Source organism: Aythya ferina, assembly GCF_964211825.1.
Source record: "Aythya ferina genome assembly, chromosome: 3".
Classification (NCBI taxonomy): Eukaryota; Metazoa; Chordata; class Aves; order Anseriformes; family Anatidae; genus Aythya; species Aythya ferina.
The window spans coordinates 71,019,844-71,039,666 of record NC_140298.1 but is presented as its reverse complement, the minus strand read 5'-3'; the positions used below and the strand labels follow the sequence as shown (position 1 = coordinate 71,039,666).

Sequence of the window (19,823 nt, the reverse complement as noted above, 5' to 3'; positions counted from 1 at the left end):
TTTTTTTAACCTTAGAGGGAAAACAAGTCCCTTAAGCATCCTTTTCTTCTTGCTGGGCTAGGATGTCAAAAGTTCAAAAGGGAATGCAGAAGGTAAAATGAGCTCAATTGGCACTTCTACCCTCACATTGTACCTGTAAGCCTGCGAGGTTGTTTAGAGATTAACTTTGTGGACCTCATGCCCAGAAGCATGAAAAGAGTTCCCGAAGACCTGGGAACTGGTGCTCTTTATCTGCTTTTAGTCAGTTGTAATCCCTCTTGTACGTAACTCGAGAGGAGAAGGGAATATTTCCCGCAGGTGAGAGCCTGCCTGTTAAATATTGTGAAGGAGTTTGTCTGAGACGCTGACAAAGAGTTGATGTTGCAATACGGAAGGCTGAACTTTTGGTGAAAAAGCCAACAGCTGAAATTGGAGAAAAATAATCCACTGCTTCACTTCTGGGAATCTCCTTCATGCACTCCTGGAGACCTAGCCCTATTCACTCTTGAGTAGAGTATGCTTATCCTCAAGATGAGTGTTTATAAAGCCTTACTTCTGACATAATAGTCCTAAGTGCAATTTTATTATGAGTCACTCGTACAATGAGCAGTGTTTACGTGGCAAGGAGAACCCAAATACTTTTAAACATTTAGCAGTATATGAGGTCTCGTGACAAAATAGTTTTATGGTTCCCCTGTAAACCGTGGGCTAACTAGTACGATGTGCAAGTACCCGGCTAACCTTGCAAGTATTTTTGAACTGTGACAGCCAAAAGCTTGTTATTGACAGGCAGGAATACAATGGCCCATAGTCACAGGCCTGCTAGTGCAGGGAAGTGACTTGGCAATCGAACCCATCTTGAGCAGCCAAAACTGTCACTTGATAGCTTAAGCACAGCAGCCTACAAATGATATAATTCTGGGATATTCACTCAAACTGGGTCCAGAAGCTGAGTGGGATGGCTCGTAACTTCAAAAAAAAAAATAAATTCTAGCTGAGAATAACTACTGTGCTTCTGCCAACAGAAGAACTTCGTGTAACCGTAGTCCAATGTGAATGTCAGGATGCTCCTAGAAAGTCTCCTTTCAAAGAGTATGAGACAAAGTTAGTGAATATGAACAAGACAGTAAGCTTTACTCTGTTACTGCTGGTTATATATGGCACTTATGGACCCCAGTTCTTGCCCTTACTAGGTCACAGCAACTACATAAACATTTTTTGTAACACTCTAGCCAGTTTGCCATCACTATCTGAAATATAAATCTTGTTGAGGTCTTGGAGCTTTCCTTTCCCGGAATATCATCAGAGGAGGGCTCTCTCCATGTCTACTCATGACGTTCAGGTTACCAGAATACTGTGCAGATGGAAGGCTCACAGTTAAGCAGTTTGAGACCCAGCTTACTTACACAGGGCTTTATCAGTATTTCTGCATCAAGCGATTCTCAATTCTGTTGTGTTGTGGCTGAAGTGGGGTTAACTTGTAAAATAATGTCTTGTTTCTTGCTCTGAGAAACTATCCAAGTTTTCTCATCTAATCAGTTGGTTATGTTTTGATTCCAGACAAATCTCCCTATCTTCAAATTGAAAGAATCTACAGTCAGAAGAAGGTACAGCGACTTTGAATGGCTAAGGAATGAACTAGAAAGAGAAAGCAAGGTGGGTAAACTGAAAGGTAGATGAAGTCTTTGTATAGACATGCAAGCAGTACTGATACTGAAATGTTATCTGTATGTTATAAAGCATATGTATCATACCAAGCAGATGTTGCAGTTGAAAAACTTCGGAGTTAAAATAGTGTCAGCCTTTCAGCAAGCCTTAAATATACAGTGCTAGAGTCTGTTTAATGGTTTTGAGTTAATTCAGAGTTGAACAACTTGAATTCCAGAGCACCTGGTTGGAGGACCTCTTCTATGAAGAAAGGCTGAGAGCCGAGGACGTTCAGCCTGAAGAAGAGGCTCCAGGGGGACCTCATTGCAGCTTTTCAGTACTTAAAGAGGGCTTATGAAAAAGATGGAGAGCAACTTTTGCTTGGATGGACAATGACAGGACAAGGGGGAATGGTTTTAAACTAAAAGAGGGGAGATTTAGATTAGATGTTAAGAAATTGTTTGCTTAGAGGGTGGTGAGGCGCTAGAACAGGTTGCCCAGAGAAGATCCATTCCAACCTAAGCCATCCTATGAATTCAGTTTACCACTATGGGCAGATACTGTTCTTACCTGTTCATGGTTTCTTACTTCACTAGGGATCTGAATGATGAGTTGGATCCTCTAAGAGGAAGATATGCCACAGGAATTGTGTAAGCTTGCTTTCAGGCTGCACTTAAGGATGCTTTTCTAAATGTTTCAGGTTGTGGTACCACCTCTACCAGGAAAAGCTCTTCTTCGCCAGCTCCCCTTCCGAGGAGATGATGGCATATTTGATGATTCCTTTATAGAGGAAAGGAAACAGGCTCTTGAGCAATTCATAAACAAGTAAGTATTGGGTCTAGTTATGTGGAGACAAACCCAGAACAGAGTTCTGTAGAATGGAATTAGAGCTGCCAAGCCTCCAGCTATGGTAGCTGCACTAGGTTCAGAACAATGGAACTTTAACATAATCCCACAATAGGACACACTTAACATTGCTCATCCCGTGTTTGGTTTGGATATCTTAATGCTTACCTGAACCGCTGAAATGAATGTTAGTGTTGTAGTTAATTTATGCAAATTACTACTAAAATTATAGCATTCAAAATAGTTCTACTTCTCACTTCTGAAAAGGTATCCTCCACTGGGTGAACAATGAAGCTTACAATGGGCGTGCAGCAGTTTACTTTGATTGCAGATGCGAGGTATTATCAGGTTGTATAATGATGCACATTTTCTGTAATCATCATAAGAATCGTTCCGAAGATGTAGAAACACTACTTGAGGTATGCGTGTGTGTAGTTTGTCACAGACACTTCGGGCTTTGTCATTGACTTGCAGAGGGTGAGCAGACATAATAGTAACAAAGATTTGTTTCTTGCTCTGCCACCTGACACTACTAACTACTCTCCAAATAAGTGCCCCAAGCAGCTATTTTCATCCCACAAAGTGGATCCAAACAGCAGGTCGGAAGCAGTGCTGTCACTACCTAGTTCCTCTAGCCTCCAGAGGATATTCACACCAACTGGATTCTGCACTTTTCCCATGAGAAGAGATTGAAACTCATCAGTTCCACTTGCATTTTAATCTTGTTCAATAAGAATGCTGTTTAATGGGGACAGAGGATGAGCCAGAACTCCATCATATATAGTTGGTTACAGCCAGTGATGGTTAGTCAGGTGGAATGAATTCCCAGTGCATCAAGTTCTACAACACATTAATGCAGATATGCTTTTGTAGTAAGATGTGGTGTGTTTTGAAGGCTGTATGACTAAGGCAGTCATTACTGTAAAATACAACTCTATATCCATGCAGGCTTGGGACTGTACAGTTTGCAGGAAATGTACTTGTTGGCACTGAGTCCAGCAATATGTGCGGGAGGAAGGATGTTTACATTCCAAAGCAGCTAATACTGAAACTCTCAGCAACAGGAGCATCTGAAAAACATCTCAGTACTGCTAATGGAAATGAAGTGATGAATTTGCTGGTATCAGCTTGAGTCTTAGAGCAAGTAATACACTGATCTTGTGGCAGTGTGAAACTTCTTGGTCAACTTTGTCTTCTCTGAAAGACAGAAGCAGGCTGTTAATGTAGTTATTGATGTAGTGGCAGACCTGAGTGCATCTGGACCAGGACTCTTCAGGCAGATCTCAGCTGTTCAAGCTCATTAGTTTATTCTAATGGCATGGGCTACCTGAGCAAATATTACCAATTCAAGTTTTAACCATGTAGTTTTAAAGCTTATACCAAGTACTCTGAGATCAGATCTAGTGGAGCAATTCAGCCACCAATTTGCAAGCTTTCCGAACAGGGAAAGGAAATCTGCTGCTGCCTCTTCTTGTCCTGTCTGTCTTGTACTTCAAGGCAAGCGAGTGGAGTGGGAGTAAGAAGTTTAAACTACCTACTCCAGGCTGTCTTGTGAACCAATGTTTTTAGACCGCTGCTCATTTACTTGAACCTATCAAGGTTGATAGGCTTTATGACTGCGGTTGAAATCTTTGTCAGGGCTGAGTAGGAGAGCTCTGCTTCCTCGTTAAAGGATGCCCTCAGTGCCAAGTGGTGACAAGTTGATCCTCCTAGGGTGAGGTAAGCACTCATAGATGGAGATACAGAGGAGATGCACAAGAGTGCTTGAAAGTACTGATACTCAGCCCCTGGAGTTGGCTCTGTGTTACACTTACTCCTATGCTTCCCCTTAGAGCAGATGTGTTCTGGCAGGTTTAGAAGTCATAAGGTTGATAAAGGCCGTCCTGGGGAGGAAAGGGGTGGTGGTATGTTGGGGGACTTTCTCCCTTTAAAGGGAGAGGCCTGTATTGACTGAACTGATGCAGCTCTTTACAGATCACTTCTGGGTTTTCATATCCATAAGTGATCAGCTTCTTGGGATTCTGGTTCTCTTCAATTCTTGTATACACAGAGGGCTATGAGGTATCTTAAGGGGTTAAATGCTAAACCTTGTGGTTTTCTTCCGAGCTTGGGAACATCTAATTCAGTTTAAGCTCCTTTACTGATAAAAGATAGTGGCTCAGTGAAGCCTGTCTGGAACAAAAATAAATCTGTGGTAGAGGTGCTGTTCTCTTCTGGAGCAGACAAGCTTGCTTTCCCCCATGTTTCATATTTAAAGGCATCATCTATTAACAGAATAGTCATATCTAGTACCCTTCAGTTGATCATCAATGCTGCTTGTGCATGTTGGGAATAGTAACACCATGGTAAAGTCACTTTTAAATCATGTCAGGGCCTTCACAAGACCTTCACACCCCCTGGTGGAATAACTCCTTCACTCTGCTTGGGCTAACAAAACTGAACTAGACTGAGAATTGGTGGGTTAAGCTGCCTTTAGAGAGGTGTTCTGTGTCAAAGGCATCAAGACCAATAAAATTGCCCTGGCTTAACTCTAGATTTCCTAATGCTAGGACGATTGCTTTGATAGCCCCCTCAATTGCAGCTAACAGATGACATAACATGCATCTTTGTGATCAGAAACGATTCAGAGTTCTTATGGATGGATTTAACACAGGGGAGAACGTCGAGTCTTTCTGCCAGACATCATTCTAGTCACCAACAGTAAACTGGAAGTGGATCGCTGCATATGTGCTGACCCATAGGTTATTGGTATAAAAACCTTGCTCCGCTGGCAAGCTGCAAGCAGACTCAATTTGTTAACACTAACAATTTTTATTTTTTTTTTTTTGTCTCCCCCTCTAGGGTTGCGGGCCATCCACTGGCACAGAATGAGCGCTGTCTGCACATGTTCTTACAAGATGAAGTAATAGACAAAAACTACACACCATCCAAAATAAGACATACTTGAGCTCTTGAAAGAATCCTTCCAAACATTAGTGGTTCTTATGCTTGGTTTTAAAAGGTTATAGTTTGTCTTAGCATGCAGAGGATAACCAGACACGAAGTCTCCACTAACATCCGTGCACTGCTTGGTCTTTGCATATACTTTATAGCATTAAAGAATTCACTTGTATTTTAGCTAAATCCCTCTGAACCCTTGATTTAAGAGTATTATACTATGAGACCATCCACCCCTTGCAGCATCTCTCAGACCTTTCCACTCTTATTTGCAATGATTTAACAATGTTTACTGACTTGGCCTTACTTGAACTTGCACAGTTGTAGTGTCACGTGGTCACTTGTATATGACTAAACTGCTATGCTTTCTGAGGTAGTCATCTGTCTGAACTTCTGTAGAGACTGCTTTCTTTCTGATACCCTGTGTGAGAGACACTTATGCAATTGTCTTCAAGCTTGTAAAACACTTTATACCGAAGCAATGAGGGAATTATCTTTATATTCTGTAAGGAAACAAAAAATCAAATTTATATACTAAAATAACTTGTCTAAAGTTTTGAAATAAAAGTGAAAATGCACTTCACATGTTTGTCACTCCTGACCTTAAGTGTGGGGTATCTAATGATTTCTGAGGAGCAGGGACTCGCCTAAACTAAGTCAACTGGTGTTTCAGCAGTGCTGTGCTGCTCTTCTGCAACGTAGTTTTGCCACTAACAGCCATCACTAAATGCTGTTTGATGCTGGCACTCACTGACAGTGTTATTCAACATATAAAGATACTGAAGGTTGCTCTGTGTTGTGGACCCAGAGCTGCAACCTCGTATGTGGTTGGCAGTCAACAGCTATGTGGCTTCAATAAGTTGGGAGAAGGGTAGCCCTCTACTTGGTATGAGAAGCCTCAATCTAGCTTCAATTATATGAGAATTATATCATCTTATGGAGAAAGGAATGCTGCCAATGTTCTGTAATAAATTTGAAGTCCTCTAGCTGAACATTAAAGTAGTATAAATGTCATTGGGGATATGAAGTCATGCAAGCCTGCTATAAACTGTAATCACAGATGACTTCCCTGGACATTAAGGGGAGGCTATAGCACTGTGCTTGTATGGCCCCAGGTCCAGTGCAGGCTGAGGACTCCTGAACTCATGTTCACAAGCAGTGTTGCTGAAGTATTCCTTCTCCCTAGATGTTTGTGTGGCTAGAGAAGCTTTTTTCAGTGATCCAAAATTTGATGAGGGAGCTACCAGTTGAGAAACACTAACAGCAATCTGATCCAGTGTGCTGTGCTCTTCCTAACAGTGCATGTTCTCAGCAACTTCACTGCATGTTGGCTTAGGCTTGGCTCTGCTACTGCTTTGTCCTCTTATATATATATATTCCTTCCTATCACTGTGTAGACAACATGCTACCAACTTGCAAAGTTACTCGTTTCCTTTAAATAAGAGCGTTAATCTCATTTTAAACTTCCCCTATGTCATTTGTATGGAACTCTGGATGTGAAAGTGTGAACTGACAAACACTGGTGGGCCGACTGGATTATGTGTGGTATCAATGGAGCGTTCTATCTTGTGGCTGTAATAAAACAAGAATTCATTTCTCAATTTATCGGCAGAGGTGATCTGGGTGCTCACAACCAAGTGCAGTCTTCTTATTTTTGGACTTTGGAGTGGGAAGGAAATACAGCGGACGCCGGTGGCACAGCTCTGGGTTGTAGGTGGGCTGTGGAGGTCTTGGTCCCTGCTTCCATGGGTAGGGCTGTGGGATAGATTCAACACGGTCTTTGTTAACTATGAGGGGGGCAAAGGCTTTTCAAGAAGTTTTTGGTAATACAAAATAATCAATTCTAAAACTCCCTGTGCTCGTTGAATCCCACTTAAAAGCTGAATTACTCTTGGAAGAGGGACAAGAAGGACTAAATGTATGTGAAGTTTTATTGATTTAGGTTTAGATACGTAGCAAGGTGTTCTTTTTCTTTTCTCAAATACTTTATGTGAGAAGCTTGTTTCTGAAATCAAAGTAAGTGTCCTGTCGTATCCCTAAAAGACGGGCTGGGTCCTACTAAGATGAGGTAGGGGTGCGCACCCATTGCCCTGCCTGATGTGCAACCGAGTTAAAGCTCATAAACTGAATTATCACGAGGGTGGGAAGCCACAACTGGTTTTCTGCCCTGTCCAGTTCTCTTGAGTGCAGAGCAGAAAACAGTTAAAGAGCAGTAAGTTACCAATGCAGTAAGAACCCCTCATCAAGTGTTGGTTTCTTTTTAAGATCAAATTCACCACACACTCTGGGAAACACATTCTCAAGGACTCGGTGCTGGTTTGCGTGGAAGGTGTTTCAAAGTCCTGTAGTCTGTGCTTTATCTCACCTGACTCCTGATGGTCCCGCTGATTTGGAAAGAACGCAACGTGAGACCTGTCGGACTGAGCAAGTGGAAGACAGAGGGGGTGAAAACTTGGACCTCTAAAGCAGGAGTTTTGTGCACGTGCTTCTGGTCTGTGATACCAACAAACAATGAGCCACTGATACACGCTGTACACTTCCACTGTACACTTCCACACTTTACTCTTTGCTCACTCAATGCCTTACGAACAATATGTTTTATTTTTCTTCCTGAGCCCGGGGAGTTGCTCACCCCTTTCTGTGGTTTGAAATACAACTGGACACCTCAATAAAACTTCAGAATCTTTTTAATTGAAGCAGTGTTTTTGTTCTCATCAACCATCGTGAGATGCACAACTCACAGGTACTGGATCTAAATAACTCAATGCTAAATAATGAAACAGAAGACATATGCTAGGTTAGACATCGAATCTGGAATTATGTCCCAGAAAAAGCTCTGTGTCAGCTCCTTGAGAAGGAAACGTTAGAAAGCTTGCAGTAAATGTGTATGAAATACAGAAAACAACTTTGTAGGATATCAGATCCTTTTGCCCCAAGGCAGGATCACCTGTAGCTAAGTTATTCCCTTAAAATTTGTCTAACCTGCTCTTTAAAACCTCTGATGGTGGATACTCCACAGCATCCGAGGCAACTCATTTTAGTAGAGATTATTTCTGTTCCCTGGTAAGCAGAGTGCAGTCAAAGAAACTAATCCAGAAACAAAAGGATAAGCATTAAAAGGGCAGTGGAAAGTAATTTAAATTCAATATATTTTTATTCTTTGTAAATACAATGAGTACAACTTTTTAACTTCACAAATCAGTTAATCCACTTTGTACAGGAAAAGTTTTACTCATTCTATGATAGTCCAAGTGCTGATTTTTCTCAGTGCTAGTTTCTAATAACAAATCAAATTTTGAAAAGTACAGCAGCTATCTTTAAATGTTTTTTTCCTACATGTTTCATACATCAAATAAGCAGCTTATAATGTTTTCGTGTGTGAGAGGGTGTAGGCGAACAAGGCTTCAAAATTAGAACCTGGAGTTTTCTAAGAAGGCATTGGAGACTTTGGGAAATTGTTAGCATCGTATCAGTCAGCCACCTTTATTTCTTTGAAATAAAATCCCTTCCGTTGATTTCTTTAGAGTCATTTCACTTCTCTGCACATCTCATTGACAAAGAGTTTGGCCACCGTTGCCTTTGGTTTCAGCACTGTGCCAACGGGACAGCCAGCAGGTCACTGAAGCGGTCATCTCCATTGGATTTGGTTTTGCTGTTTTAGTCTTCCTTTCTTGACTCGGACTTTTTTTTCGGGGGTGTGTTTGGGTGGGTGCTTGTGTGTGTAAGAAGAAGGGAAGGTCGGGGAGGAGGTGTGTAAAGCTCTTCTGTCTTGAGATGTTAACCAAACGACGTCTGGTGACGCTGCGTCAGAGATCACCAGCTCGTTTTGCAGGAAGAATGGAACTGCCGTCATAAGCTACTTTTTAATCAGTTCTGAAGGCCACTTCATGATGTATTAGAGCAGAAGCAATGTTTTGGTAACCTGGTCTTAAATGTTGCCTACCGTATTAAAACATTTTACCAACATAGGCTACTTTTAAAACAGTTCTGAAGGCCACCGCATCTCGCGTCACAACAGAAGCCAAGCTTGGTCACCCAGTTCCAAATACCGAACAAACTAAAGTACCTTCTTTCACATTTTGTCTCGGATCTGCCAGTTAAATGAGAGAATAGCGGAGTCTTTGTTAACTATGACTGGCATCTGAATTGCCTCCATCCTGTACTAACAGGAAAAGCAGCCAAATTCCAACCACTTTCACTTTTTCTGCAGAACAAAGCTTTCTCTCCATGATCTAAATCGCTCTGTTCAGAGCAGCAGAATCATATCTACTGGGGTATTTTTTGTCAATGAGTTTAAAGGCTAAACATTCCCAGGCTTATGCTTCCTGTAGGTTTTGTTAGTTGAGGCTTATTCTCCATAGATAAAAGTTCTTCTCAAACTGTCCGTCCTGATGGTTTGCTTTAAGGTAATTTATATGTCACTGGATTTGTACATATCTGAAAGCAGTCTTGTAATTGGTACATTCCCAATGGTCTTTTTGAAAAACACTTCTTCTATTGTAGATGGACTAATCGAACGTAAAGCTGGTAAAAGCAATAAAAGTTTTCCAAAACGACAGGGTTGTGTGGGGTACCTGGGAAACGGAGAGAGGGAAAAAAAAAAAAAAAAGTGTTATTGAAGTTTTTAGATGTTTTTCCAAAGAAAATCTTTCACTTCGTAGAAAAATTGCACAGATGGGCGCTACCTGTGCTAAAACCCTGTTTTGTACTCACATGAGCCAGAAGGTTGACCCCAAGGCAAACTCTCCTAATGGAGGTTAGCAGAATATAGACCAAGGTCTCTGAGTTTTGATTAGCTCCTTTGTTTATCCCCTCAGAGCAGGAGCAATACAGAGGCAGGATCTGCTCTGGTTTGTCTCTCAGACAACAACTATGTTCTTGATGCAGTTCAGGGAAGAGCTTGACCTATAATAAATACCCTGTCATTTAAAGTGCAATTTAGACCTAGCTGGATTGTCATGGTAATCATTTTGCCTCCTTCTGGTTGCCTTACACGTTTAATAACAATTGACATTTAGAAAGAAAATTTTTGATTAAAGAAGCTGTGTTTTGTCCCCAGGTAATGTATTTGCGTAATAAGCTTTTCCATCCTTTCTCCCAGCTTTTGAAACCAACACAACACGGGATATGGAGCCTAGTTGTGCTTACACTGACTTTACGTCGGTGTGATTCTCAAGCCCTGAGTTGCAGTGGTGTCCCTAAAAGAAGGAGTAGGTCATGGAGAAACATCCTGCTCCCCATGTTGGCCCTCCCTTGCGTCCTACTGAGAGTGACTCCACCGAGATCAGGAGGCTGATACTGCTGTCACACTGGCAGGACAGTAAATTCAAGCCTGAGGGTGAAACAAGCTGAAAGCCTCATCCCATTGGAGTCAGTGTGACAGTTCTGTTAGTGGAGCTTGGGTTTCTCCCTTTCTAGAAAGGCTTTGATACCCTGCAATGGGAGTTTGAGCTTGTTTGAGTACCACTCTGTCTGCCACTGTGCTAGCCTCATGGACCTCCACTGCAGCTAACAGACTGAGGCTGGGACTTTGCAAGACCTCTCGCTGCTCTCCCCAGTCCTGAACCACCCGAGCAGCTGGTGCAGGAGGTGTTAGGTGCATTCTTTTGGCCTCTCCTCCATCCCCCGACTCCAAAATGGTCCATAGCAGGAGGCTGCTCACCTGTTCTCAGCCAACTGTTACAGAGCGTGGGTTTGCATTTCGCACAGTACATTTCACCCATTCCTGAGTTTACCTCCGTATACTTCGTGGCATGTCAGCTACAACTTTTACAGCAGGTTTTAACATTCCTGTACCCCATGGGACTCTTGTGCTGGATGGGACAGGTAATCTTTTCTTCCCAAAGCAATGATTCGCATCACCCTGCTCTGTCACCAAAATGGGATTCACAAATTGCGGGTTTTTCATTTCAACCCGAACACAGATTTAGGATAGCATCTCAGAAGAGCCATGTAGCTTCCCCGTGTCTCAATTTGTCTACAAAATGGGCGAAATGACATGGGAAACTAACTGTATTGGAGATCTTGGGTGAAAAGCACTTACAGTGCTGTGGGGTGAGATGTTGAGTATCACTACTGGCATTGCTTAATAGAGTAAAATGTAGAGAAAACCTAGCCTTCTGAAATGCAAAATGCTCCACAGCAGTATCACTTCGCAAGGGGAGATTCCTCCTTTTACCATTTTCCATTTGTCTGAATAAACCCCATCTTCCTCATTTCATCGGGAAATGCCAAATCCCAGCAGGCTGGCAGTCAATTTGTACTGGCTGTAAAAGCCTGGTCCCCACGGCAGTCAGTGGAAATGTCACTTTTGCTACAGCCAGAGCGGGATTTGGCCCCTACGCCTGCAGGAAAGACTTGAAGGAGGCGCTGCTCACCTACCTGGTGTGAATGTAGCTGTTCAGGGTGAGCTGGGCTTCGTCTTGGAGGGCGGCTATCGCGGCAGCGTTTCGGAAGCTCCTCAGCTCAGAGCCACTGTGTGTCGGCACTGGAAAGCAGATCAGTTACTTAGTTCAGCGTGGGTCAAAACAGTTCAGCTGATGCTATCTGTGAGGGCTAAGCACTCCATTGTCAGCCTTTCAAAATACAGCACTGACTACTGGAATTTAATGCCAGGAAACCTGTTGGGTGATGTGACGCTACATCTGGTTTAAAACGTCATTTTTTGCTTTAAAGTAGCAACCTCAAAGCTATCAGGACAGACTAGTGAGAGATTATTTCTGCTTACCAGCTTTAAAAGTGACAATGCATTTGAGACAGGCAAATTCAGTAGCATCTAGCCGGAGTTGTCTAAATCTAGCCACAACCTCCTGTAAAGCCTGTATTTCTGAAATAATTTTATTCAGCTTCTGAGAATCTGTATTGTCACCGTTCATGCCTGAAAGAGAAACAGAAGGAGATGAAATAAATAATATTAAAGGCATTTGCTTTATTTTATATTGATTTCTGACAAAATCCTGTGTATCAATATCCATTCTATTGTCACACTTGTCTATCTGGTTCCATGTAAACTGACTATATTGTATGAAAGTTAATATAAAATCTTCTCTTGGATGATAACAAACACAGTAATTTGCATTTAAATGACAATGCAAGCAGTCATGAATACAACAAAACAACATTATTTGCATTTAAATATAGATTTATAAATGACAGGTATGCTCCATTGTTCAGTAGGAATTTGTTATTCTTTACATGTTGTTCTTTTTTCAGTAATGTATTTTTATGGTAATTTTTGTAACAAAGTCATTAAATTGTGCAATTCTTACCAGATACAGCCAGTAGAGTGTTAGCATCAACTGGAATGGCCCATTGTGCTATTCCTAGAACAAACAGTTCTCTCCAAGCATCTTCCAAAAGCATCAGCTGTCATACAATAGATGTACAATATAACATAGTGTATAATTTATAGATTTATAAACAATTTAAATATGTAAATTTCTGTTATTTTAAAAACTACTTTAAATGCCTGTCATGGTATTTTCCCCACAGAATGCGTTAGCTCTTCTCTTAGCTTTTTGAGAAGGTGTCTCGAAATAAGTCCATGCATTGTAGCGAAACACGCGGTGTTGGCTCCCTGTGCACCGTGTTGGACACCAAACGGGAGCAGAAGGAGAAAGGGGAGTGACAGCTCCTGCCCCAGAGAGCTCACCCATGACAGGAGTGCCTGCCTCTATTTTTCAGCATGACTCCTATCAGTGTGGGCTCTCCTCTCCGTGGCCATGTAGAGCTGTCCTAGAGCAAGCTGGAAGGGTGCTTTCCTATTGCTCTCTAGGGACTACCTTCCTTTCCCTCCTGAAGGCAGGATTTCTGAGGAAAAGCCTGGAATTGCATCACGGGGTAGGGAGCACTGCTTTAGACCACATATGTACTTTTAACCCCTTCCTTCCTAAGGAAATCTTCAGCTCTTTCAAGCACAGCATCTGCACACACATACAAAGACTCAATGCCACCTATTTTCCTGCTTTTTGCCTCAAATGACTCAGGAATTCCAGTCAGTAAACGCTGTTTCCTTTCAGAAAGCCTGAGAAGCAGGGCTGGGGAAGCCATCGACGGAGGGGCAAGGGAGGAGGAACTCAAATACAGCCACACGCCTCGTGTTTTCAGCTCTCCCTAACAGCACAAATTGCGGTCACCCAGGCAGTGGGCTCTGAACTTAGCATGCCAGCCGCAGCTAAGCTGACAGCACTGCTGGTTCTCTGTGATTTTTGTGCATCGTCTGGCTTTATGGATGATGTGGTGTTTTTTTTTGGAAGCAATGCCATCGATTTCCGTGGAGAGGCACTGGTGCATCTGAGGAGACATGACTCCTGGTAATGCAGATGGCAGAGCCAGAACAGAAATATTTAAGTCTTGAGAGCATCTATGGATTGTTGGCCCGGATCGACTCTTAGGAGGGGTTTGGAGGGCTTGGTTTTCAGCAGAAAGTCATTAGTTCCCTGGCCCAGCCTAAAGGACATGCTGTAGTGCATACAAATGGCTGGGACATCACATTTCTCTATAGGGTGGGAGAGATTTGGAGGGCTGAGGATTGTAGTGGACTCACAAGGGGTCATCTGGTGGCTCCATGCAGTGAAAACAGATTGCACAGAACATGCAGCAAAAAAGCAAACCACATTAATACTGCTATGGCCCCTAAAAGTATCAGCAGCTTCTCATCTTAGGAAGATAGGAAGGAGGATATATTAGAAAGATTATGAAAAAGGAAAAACAAACAAAAACAACAAACAAACAAACAAAAAATCATACCAAATGAATTATTATCTCCTTGGAATCAGATATATGAAAGTTATAAATGGTACGGAAAACATGCACTAAAAATGAATCCTTTATCCATGTGTTAGCACCTAACAGTATTAAGGGTTTTAAACCACCCTGTTCTGATCAAAATGGGAGGAAGAGCTCTCAGAGTCTCATCGTTACAGGCTTATGCCCATTTTGTGCTTTTTTTGTGCTATGTGCTTTGCAGAACTTCTGCAGAACTTGGCTAAAGAAACTGTGACAGGAAAGTATTTCTGCCTCTGTTTACATGTAATTACTGTTTGAAATAAATTAATTGGACTTTACAACACTAGAAGCTGCCCAGATTTTTGTAGGAAATGTGGGGGGAGTCTAGGCACAGCACCAACCTCAGCTCTGGTCTGAGAGCAGCTGAACCTGCCTGCAAGTCTTCCCCTCCTCCAGATAATCCTGATGGATATACAGGTTTCTGGATGACATAGGAAATGATTTGCCAACCTTTCATTTGCTTTTGTAAAACTTTTTTTTGCCATTCATTCATGCAGATACAATGGTAGTGAATGGTGGTTCCTGGAAGATATCGATTTCATCTGTTCTTTTTCCCCAAGTGTTTAAAGTCAGAGGACTTTACAAATAAGAGACTATCCCAATAGCTGAAGCTTTCTTCATGCCTATGCATAAGTCTGTAAAACCACCAATTAAAATAATTCATGCTGAAGTCATCCTCAGCCCTCCTCCTTCAAAGAAACGAGAAATACCAGGCTTTCTGAAGGACCTGTTTTTGCTCCTGAATCAATCCCATCCTTGTTGGCGTGACCTTCTCTTGGTGACTTGCGTTGGGCCAAGCTCTCTGAGGGACAAGCCGGGCAGGTGTGCGGGAGCGACACAGTCATCCGCAGGCTTGTGTTTTGTCAGCAAATTGGCTTCTGCTTATTTCCTTGCCTTCGAGACGAAACAGAGTCCTGGAATCACAATGTCCTTGCCTTTTCAGAAGAGCACGAAACAAAAGCAAAATCCAGGAGAAGGTTTTTTAGGCTCTACTTGAGCAGATGTCAGGGATACAAAAAGAGAAATTCAGACGTTTACAGCTGGGCCATTGTCAAATTAAATAGTGCGGTGGCAGTATTATAAAAATCAACTGTCTGATTATTCGCGATATGAGGTGATTAAAATCAGAGTTGTTTCTTCTCCAGCTCTCCTGAATGTGACAGGGGAATCACGTGGAAAAAGGCCCGTGTCAGAGCTTCAGAGCCAAGCAGCTCCAAAAGTTGGCTCGCGGTGAGGTCCGGTGAGTGAAGGGGATGTTGAGGAGAGGCTGGGATTTTAACACGTGAGTAATTCACTAACGGGAGCCCCTGGAGGTGAACCAGGTCATGTAAAGACAAGGGGAGCAGTCTGCTATCTATGGCAGCTGAGCAGGCCTTGCTGTTTGAGCTGTGTTTGTCACGTGCAGTGGAGACGTCTCTTGCTTCCAAATCCTGCTGCCCACCTTCTCCCCACACAAGCAGAGGTGACTTTTGGGAAATGCATCCTTATTATGCTGAACGAGGCCTTCTCCTTTGCTTCTTCAGCTTCCTGTGGACACTGTTGTTTGCTGTGGACATCACTGGCCAAGAGATGGATCCGTCTCCTTCCCATGCCCTAAGGCCCTGCTGGAGCAGCACCCTTGCTGCTGCTTCTTTATGTCGGGACCTTTCTTCAGCTGCTTCATGTGGCAGATCTGGTGCTCCATAGGAGTAACAGCAGCAGGAGACAGCAGTAGAAAACAGCACTTTGATCTGGGGCTGCTGCCTTCCTAAAGGTGGCTGTGTAACCCCTGGGCCTACTCAGCTGGAGCTGAGTGGGGTCTAATCTGTCCCTGGTTGTCTACCCTAATGACAGGGATTTCAAAATGGGGGTCTGGTGCTAGAAAAGGGACTATTCAATATACCTTAGCCCTTAGTTAGAAACCCCTCTTGGTTTCCTAAGAAGTCCTTTCCTTCTGTTCAAAATCTGTGTTTGCATATGAACTGCAACCTTCCCCCTGGAACCTGGTATATGTGACACCTAAGGCACAACATCTCTAGTTACCATTTTGTGAAATCAGCTCAATCGTATCAAAGTGTTAGGTATCCGTTTTTTGATTGGAGCTTTGCATAGATTTCCCCCCTTCCATTTTATAATTATCTGATTACTTTTTTTAAAATTAGTGCGTTTTACAAGGCACGCAGAGTCCTCATCAAGAATCAAGTCATTAAGAAATTGCTTCAGCTCGTATGGTTCACATGTGATTTACTTGAGGCAAAGGCAAATTGTCATAGAGGAAAACAAGACAAATTAGGGAAGATTTTAATTAACGGTGAGAAATATTGGGGGCTGGCCAAATTTGGCTTCCACTATATTGGAGTAATTGTAATGTAAGTTCACTGAAACCAACGTGAACAAGGAAAAAATGTTGACTAGGTGAAAAATTATGTGGAGAGGAGAGGAGAGGAGAGGAGAGGGGAGGAGAGGAGAGGAGAGGAGAGGAGAGGAGAGGAGAGGAGAGGAGAGGAGAGGAGAGGAGAGGAGAGGAGAGGAGAGGAGAGGAGAGGAGAGGAGAGGAGAGGAGAGGAGAGGAGAGGAGAGGAGAGGAGAGGAGAGGAGAGGAGAGGAGAGGAGAGGAGAGGAGAGGAGAGGAGAGGAGAGGAGAGGTGTGAGGGAGGGAATGATTTTCAGAAATCACCTCACTCATATCCTGGGCTGTACGCTTAACTAAGCACATCTCATTGAGAAAATAAGATACTGTCTCCCATTTTATGGAAGAAAAAATTGAGCCACAAGTAATTGAAGGTTTAGGACCCAACCTGTGCTCTGAGCCTTCTGTATCAGGCAGGCCTGACGGATGCCATTTCATCTGTAGGTGCCTTACCTGGTCTTGTAAGGACAAGGTGGAGAAGGCTGGGACGCTCTTGGCCCACTTGATGCTCATGAACAGAAGTCTGGCTGCTGACTCGCAGACGGATTCGGTGGCCACTTCGTAGAGATACATGGGGGTGCCATTGACTTCGTGCGGATACTAATGTCAAAAAGAAAATAAAGCAACTTCATACAATGCCACCGAGGCAGCCTGATCGTCCTCTCCCATCCAGCTGCCATTCAGTGAATCACACTCGTGCCCCATACGCGGTGTGCACTCTCTTGTTCTGCAACCAGATGGCATTGCTTTCAGCGGGCCCCCTCCAAACCACTCTGAGCTGTTTGTGGATGGGCTGCACTACTGGAACAGTTCACCGGAGGGTGTTGAAGGGAAAAGAAAATTACTACATCAGGGAAAAAAAAACTATTAAATACGGTGTCATCCTTTACCCTGTCACAGAGTGGCACGCCTCTGGTGGAAGAGTTACAAGAATGCAAGTTTGATTAAGGATTTTTTTTATATATATATATATATAACTTGTGCTTCAGAGGCTGCTTCAGCAGCCCAGCTTTGCATGGCAGAGCAGTAAATCCATGTGGAGCCTCACCCTTTGTCTCACTCCCCGACTGCAACAGGCTGTAAGCAGATGCCTGGAGCTAACTGTACCCACCTACAGCACGTAATGGAGTTATGTTTTCAAACATGTTGTATATTTACTAGCTAAATAATTTCTGATTCAGCGTTTTGCAAGTCATAATATGCAACTATAGGTGATGGTCGTGTTCATGACACCAAGCTACCAACTCGAAATGCAGAGCTATTTAAGTGGTCTGCTGTCCAATTTTCTAGGTGCTGGAAATACATGAAATGCTATTGCAAAGGGCTTGACGAAGATTCCCTGGTGGCTCATTCCTGTGCAGCTGAGGCTGTGGCGGGCTGCAGGCAGGAGGAGTGGGTTATCAGCTGGTCCTTCAGCACCCTCCATCCTGCTGGGACCTCTCACCCCTTGCACTTTGTCTATCCAGAGCACTTTAGGGACATAAAAACAGAGTCCCCACCACAACCCGCAACACCTCATGCCTTGCTCTTCTCCAAGTACCCCTGGGGGGCTGGTGCGGGGTCTGACCTTGGGGGTGGGCTGTGCCAGGCCCACCAGGGCCTGCCTCTCAGGGGTGCCGGCGACGGCGGCCAGCTCCAGGCCGTGGGGCTCCAGCTGGGAGACGGCGGTGAAGAAGGCGGGCGCTGGCAGGGCGGCGGCAGGGAAATGCGGGGCGCCGCCGCTCTCCTCCTTGTGCCCGCGGAAGTAGAGGGCCACCTGCTTGCGTATCGTCGACGTCCGGGGTCCCCGCTCGTGCTGCACAGCTGCGGGACACCGAGGAGAGGCGGTGACCCCAAGGGTGCCCCTGCTTGGATGGGGTCCCCTCCGCCCCGAGTCCTTCCCACTGCCAGCCCCCACCCGCTGCTGGGGGTCCCCCATCACAGGGGGCAACCCAAGGGAAGGAAAGGGAGGGGGTCCCTTGGGGTGGGCTCCCTTGACTCCCTCCCTTTTTGGGGTCCAGCCCCAGCGAGGCGGCAGGTACCGTCTTTGTTCATGTTGACTTCCAAGCACTTCTTCAGCCGGCAGGCCCGGCACTGGTTCCTGTGTGTCTTGTCCACCGGGCAGCCCCCCTGCAAGGCAAAGGGACATCGGGGAGAGCCGGGCCGAGCCCAACCGAGCCGGGCCAAGCCGGGCCGAGCCTTCAGCACCCGAGACAGCGACGGCGGCGACCTCCCCGGGGCTCCCCGGTGTCCCCCGGGGCTGTTTCGGGGCGCAGAGGCTCCGGGAGGGGTGCGCAGCCTACCTGGTTCCCCGATTTGCACACATAGGTCCTGTTCCTCCTGATGCTCCGCTTGAAAAACCCCGAGCAGCCATCGCAGGCGTACACCCCGTAGTGCTTCCCGGAGCTGCGGTCCCCGCACACTTTGCAGGGGATGTCCAAAATGCGACCTGAAAGCGGAGGAGGGAGAGGGGGAGAGAGGGAGGGAGAGAGGGAGCGCTAAGCAGCCTGACCTCCGGAGGGATTAGCCCCGGAGCTGCGGTACAAGCAAATAATGAAGTGATTTTATAGCCAACTTTCTTTTCCTTGAGCAAGTGTCAGTTTTCCACAATGAGCATTATTCATGCACCGCTACGTTTATTCGGATCTCCTGTAATCGCCGGGACCCGCTTTGCAAGGGGGGGCTCGCGGCTGCGGCTGCGGCTGGGGGGGGGGGGGGGGGCAGCGGGCTTGGGGGGCGTTCCTGCCGCAGACCGAGCCCCGTAAGAAACCCAAACCAAACCGGGCCACCAGGAGCCGAAGGGACCTCCTCGTCCCCGCCGCAAGCCCGGGCACCGGGGCCAGGAGCGGGGGGCAGCCGGCACCCGGGGGGCAGCGGCGGGGGAGGCACCGCAGGCACCCCCGGGGCAGAGCCGGGACCGGGCCGGCAGCGCCCGGAGAGGGGGAAAAGCTCGAGGAGAGGCGGCCGGGCCCCTGCCGAGAGTCCCGCTAAACCCTGCTGGGAGCCTGGCTTCCCTCTGCCCGTCGCTTTTCCTTTTCCCTTTTTCCTTTTTCGTTTTTCATTTTTTCATTATTCGTTTTTTCATTTTTTTTCCTTTTCCTTTCCTTCTTTCCTTTCTTTCCTTTCCTTTCCTTTTCCTTTCCTTTCCTTTTCCTTTCCTTTCTTTCTTTCCTTTCCTTTCCTTTCCTTTCCTTTCTTTCCTTCCTTTCCTTTCCTTTCCTTCCTTTTCCTTCCTTTCCTTTCCTTTCCTTTCCTTTCC

General features: G+C 44.9%; 2 protein-coding genes across 2 annotated transcripts in view; one reads left to right on the top strand and one right to left on the bottom strand.

Moving 5' to 3' along the window:
• The window catches only part of SNX3 (sorting nexin 3), a 13,931-nt gene extending 7,939 nt beyond the window's left edge, over positions 1 to 5,992 (top strand). Inside the window, exons 2-4 of the mRNA XM_084512605.1 lie at positions 1,540 to 1,635; positions 2,327 to 2,451; positions 5,314 to 5,992. Coding sequence (XP_084368731.1) covers positions 1,540 to 1,635; positions 2,327 to 2,451; positions 5,314 to 5,419 — 327 coding nt within the window. The 3' untranslated portion in view covers positions 5,420 to 5,992. The remainder of the gene's footprint in view (positions 1 to 1,539; positions 1,636 to 2,326; positions 2,452 to 5,313) is intronic.
• Positions 5,838 to 19,823, bottom strand: part of NR2E1 (nuclear receptor subfamily 2 group E member 1) — a 16,534-nt gene continuing 2,548 nt past the window's right edge. Inside the window, exons 2-9 of the mRNA XM_084512604.1 lie at positions 18,868 to 19,013; positions 18,607 to 18,694; positions 18,153 to 18,388; positions 17,039 to 17,185; positions 12,678 to 12,774; positions 12,137 to 12,286; positions 11,791 to 11,896; positions 5,838 to 9,983 (exon numbers count right to left, since the gene is read on the bottom strand). Coding sequence (XP_084368730.1) covers positions 9,821 to 9,983; positions 11,791 to 11,896; positions 12,137 to 12,286; positions 12,678 to 12,774; positions 17,039 to 17,185; positions 18,153 to 18,388; positions 18,607 to 18,694; positions 18,868 to 19,013 — 1,133 coding nt within the window. The 3' untranslated portion in view covers positions 5,838 to 9,820. The remainder of the gene's footprint in view (positions 9,984 to 11,790; positions 11,897 to 12,136; positions 12,287 to 12,677; positions 12,775 to 17,038; positions 17,186 to 18,152; positions 18,389 to 18,606; positions 18,695 to 18,867; positions 19,014 to 19,823) is intronic.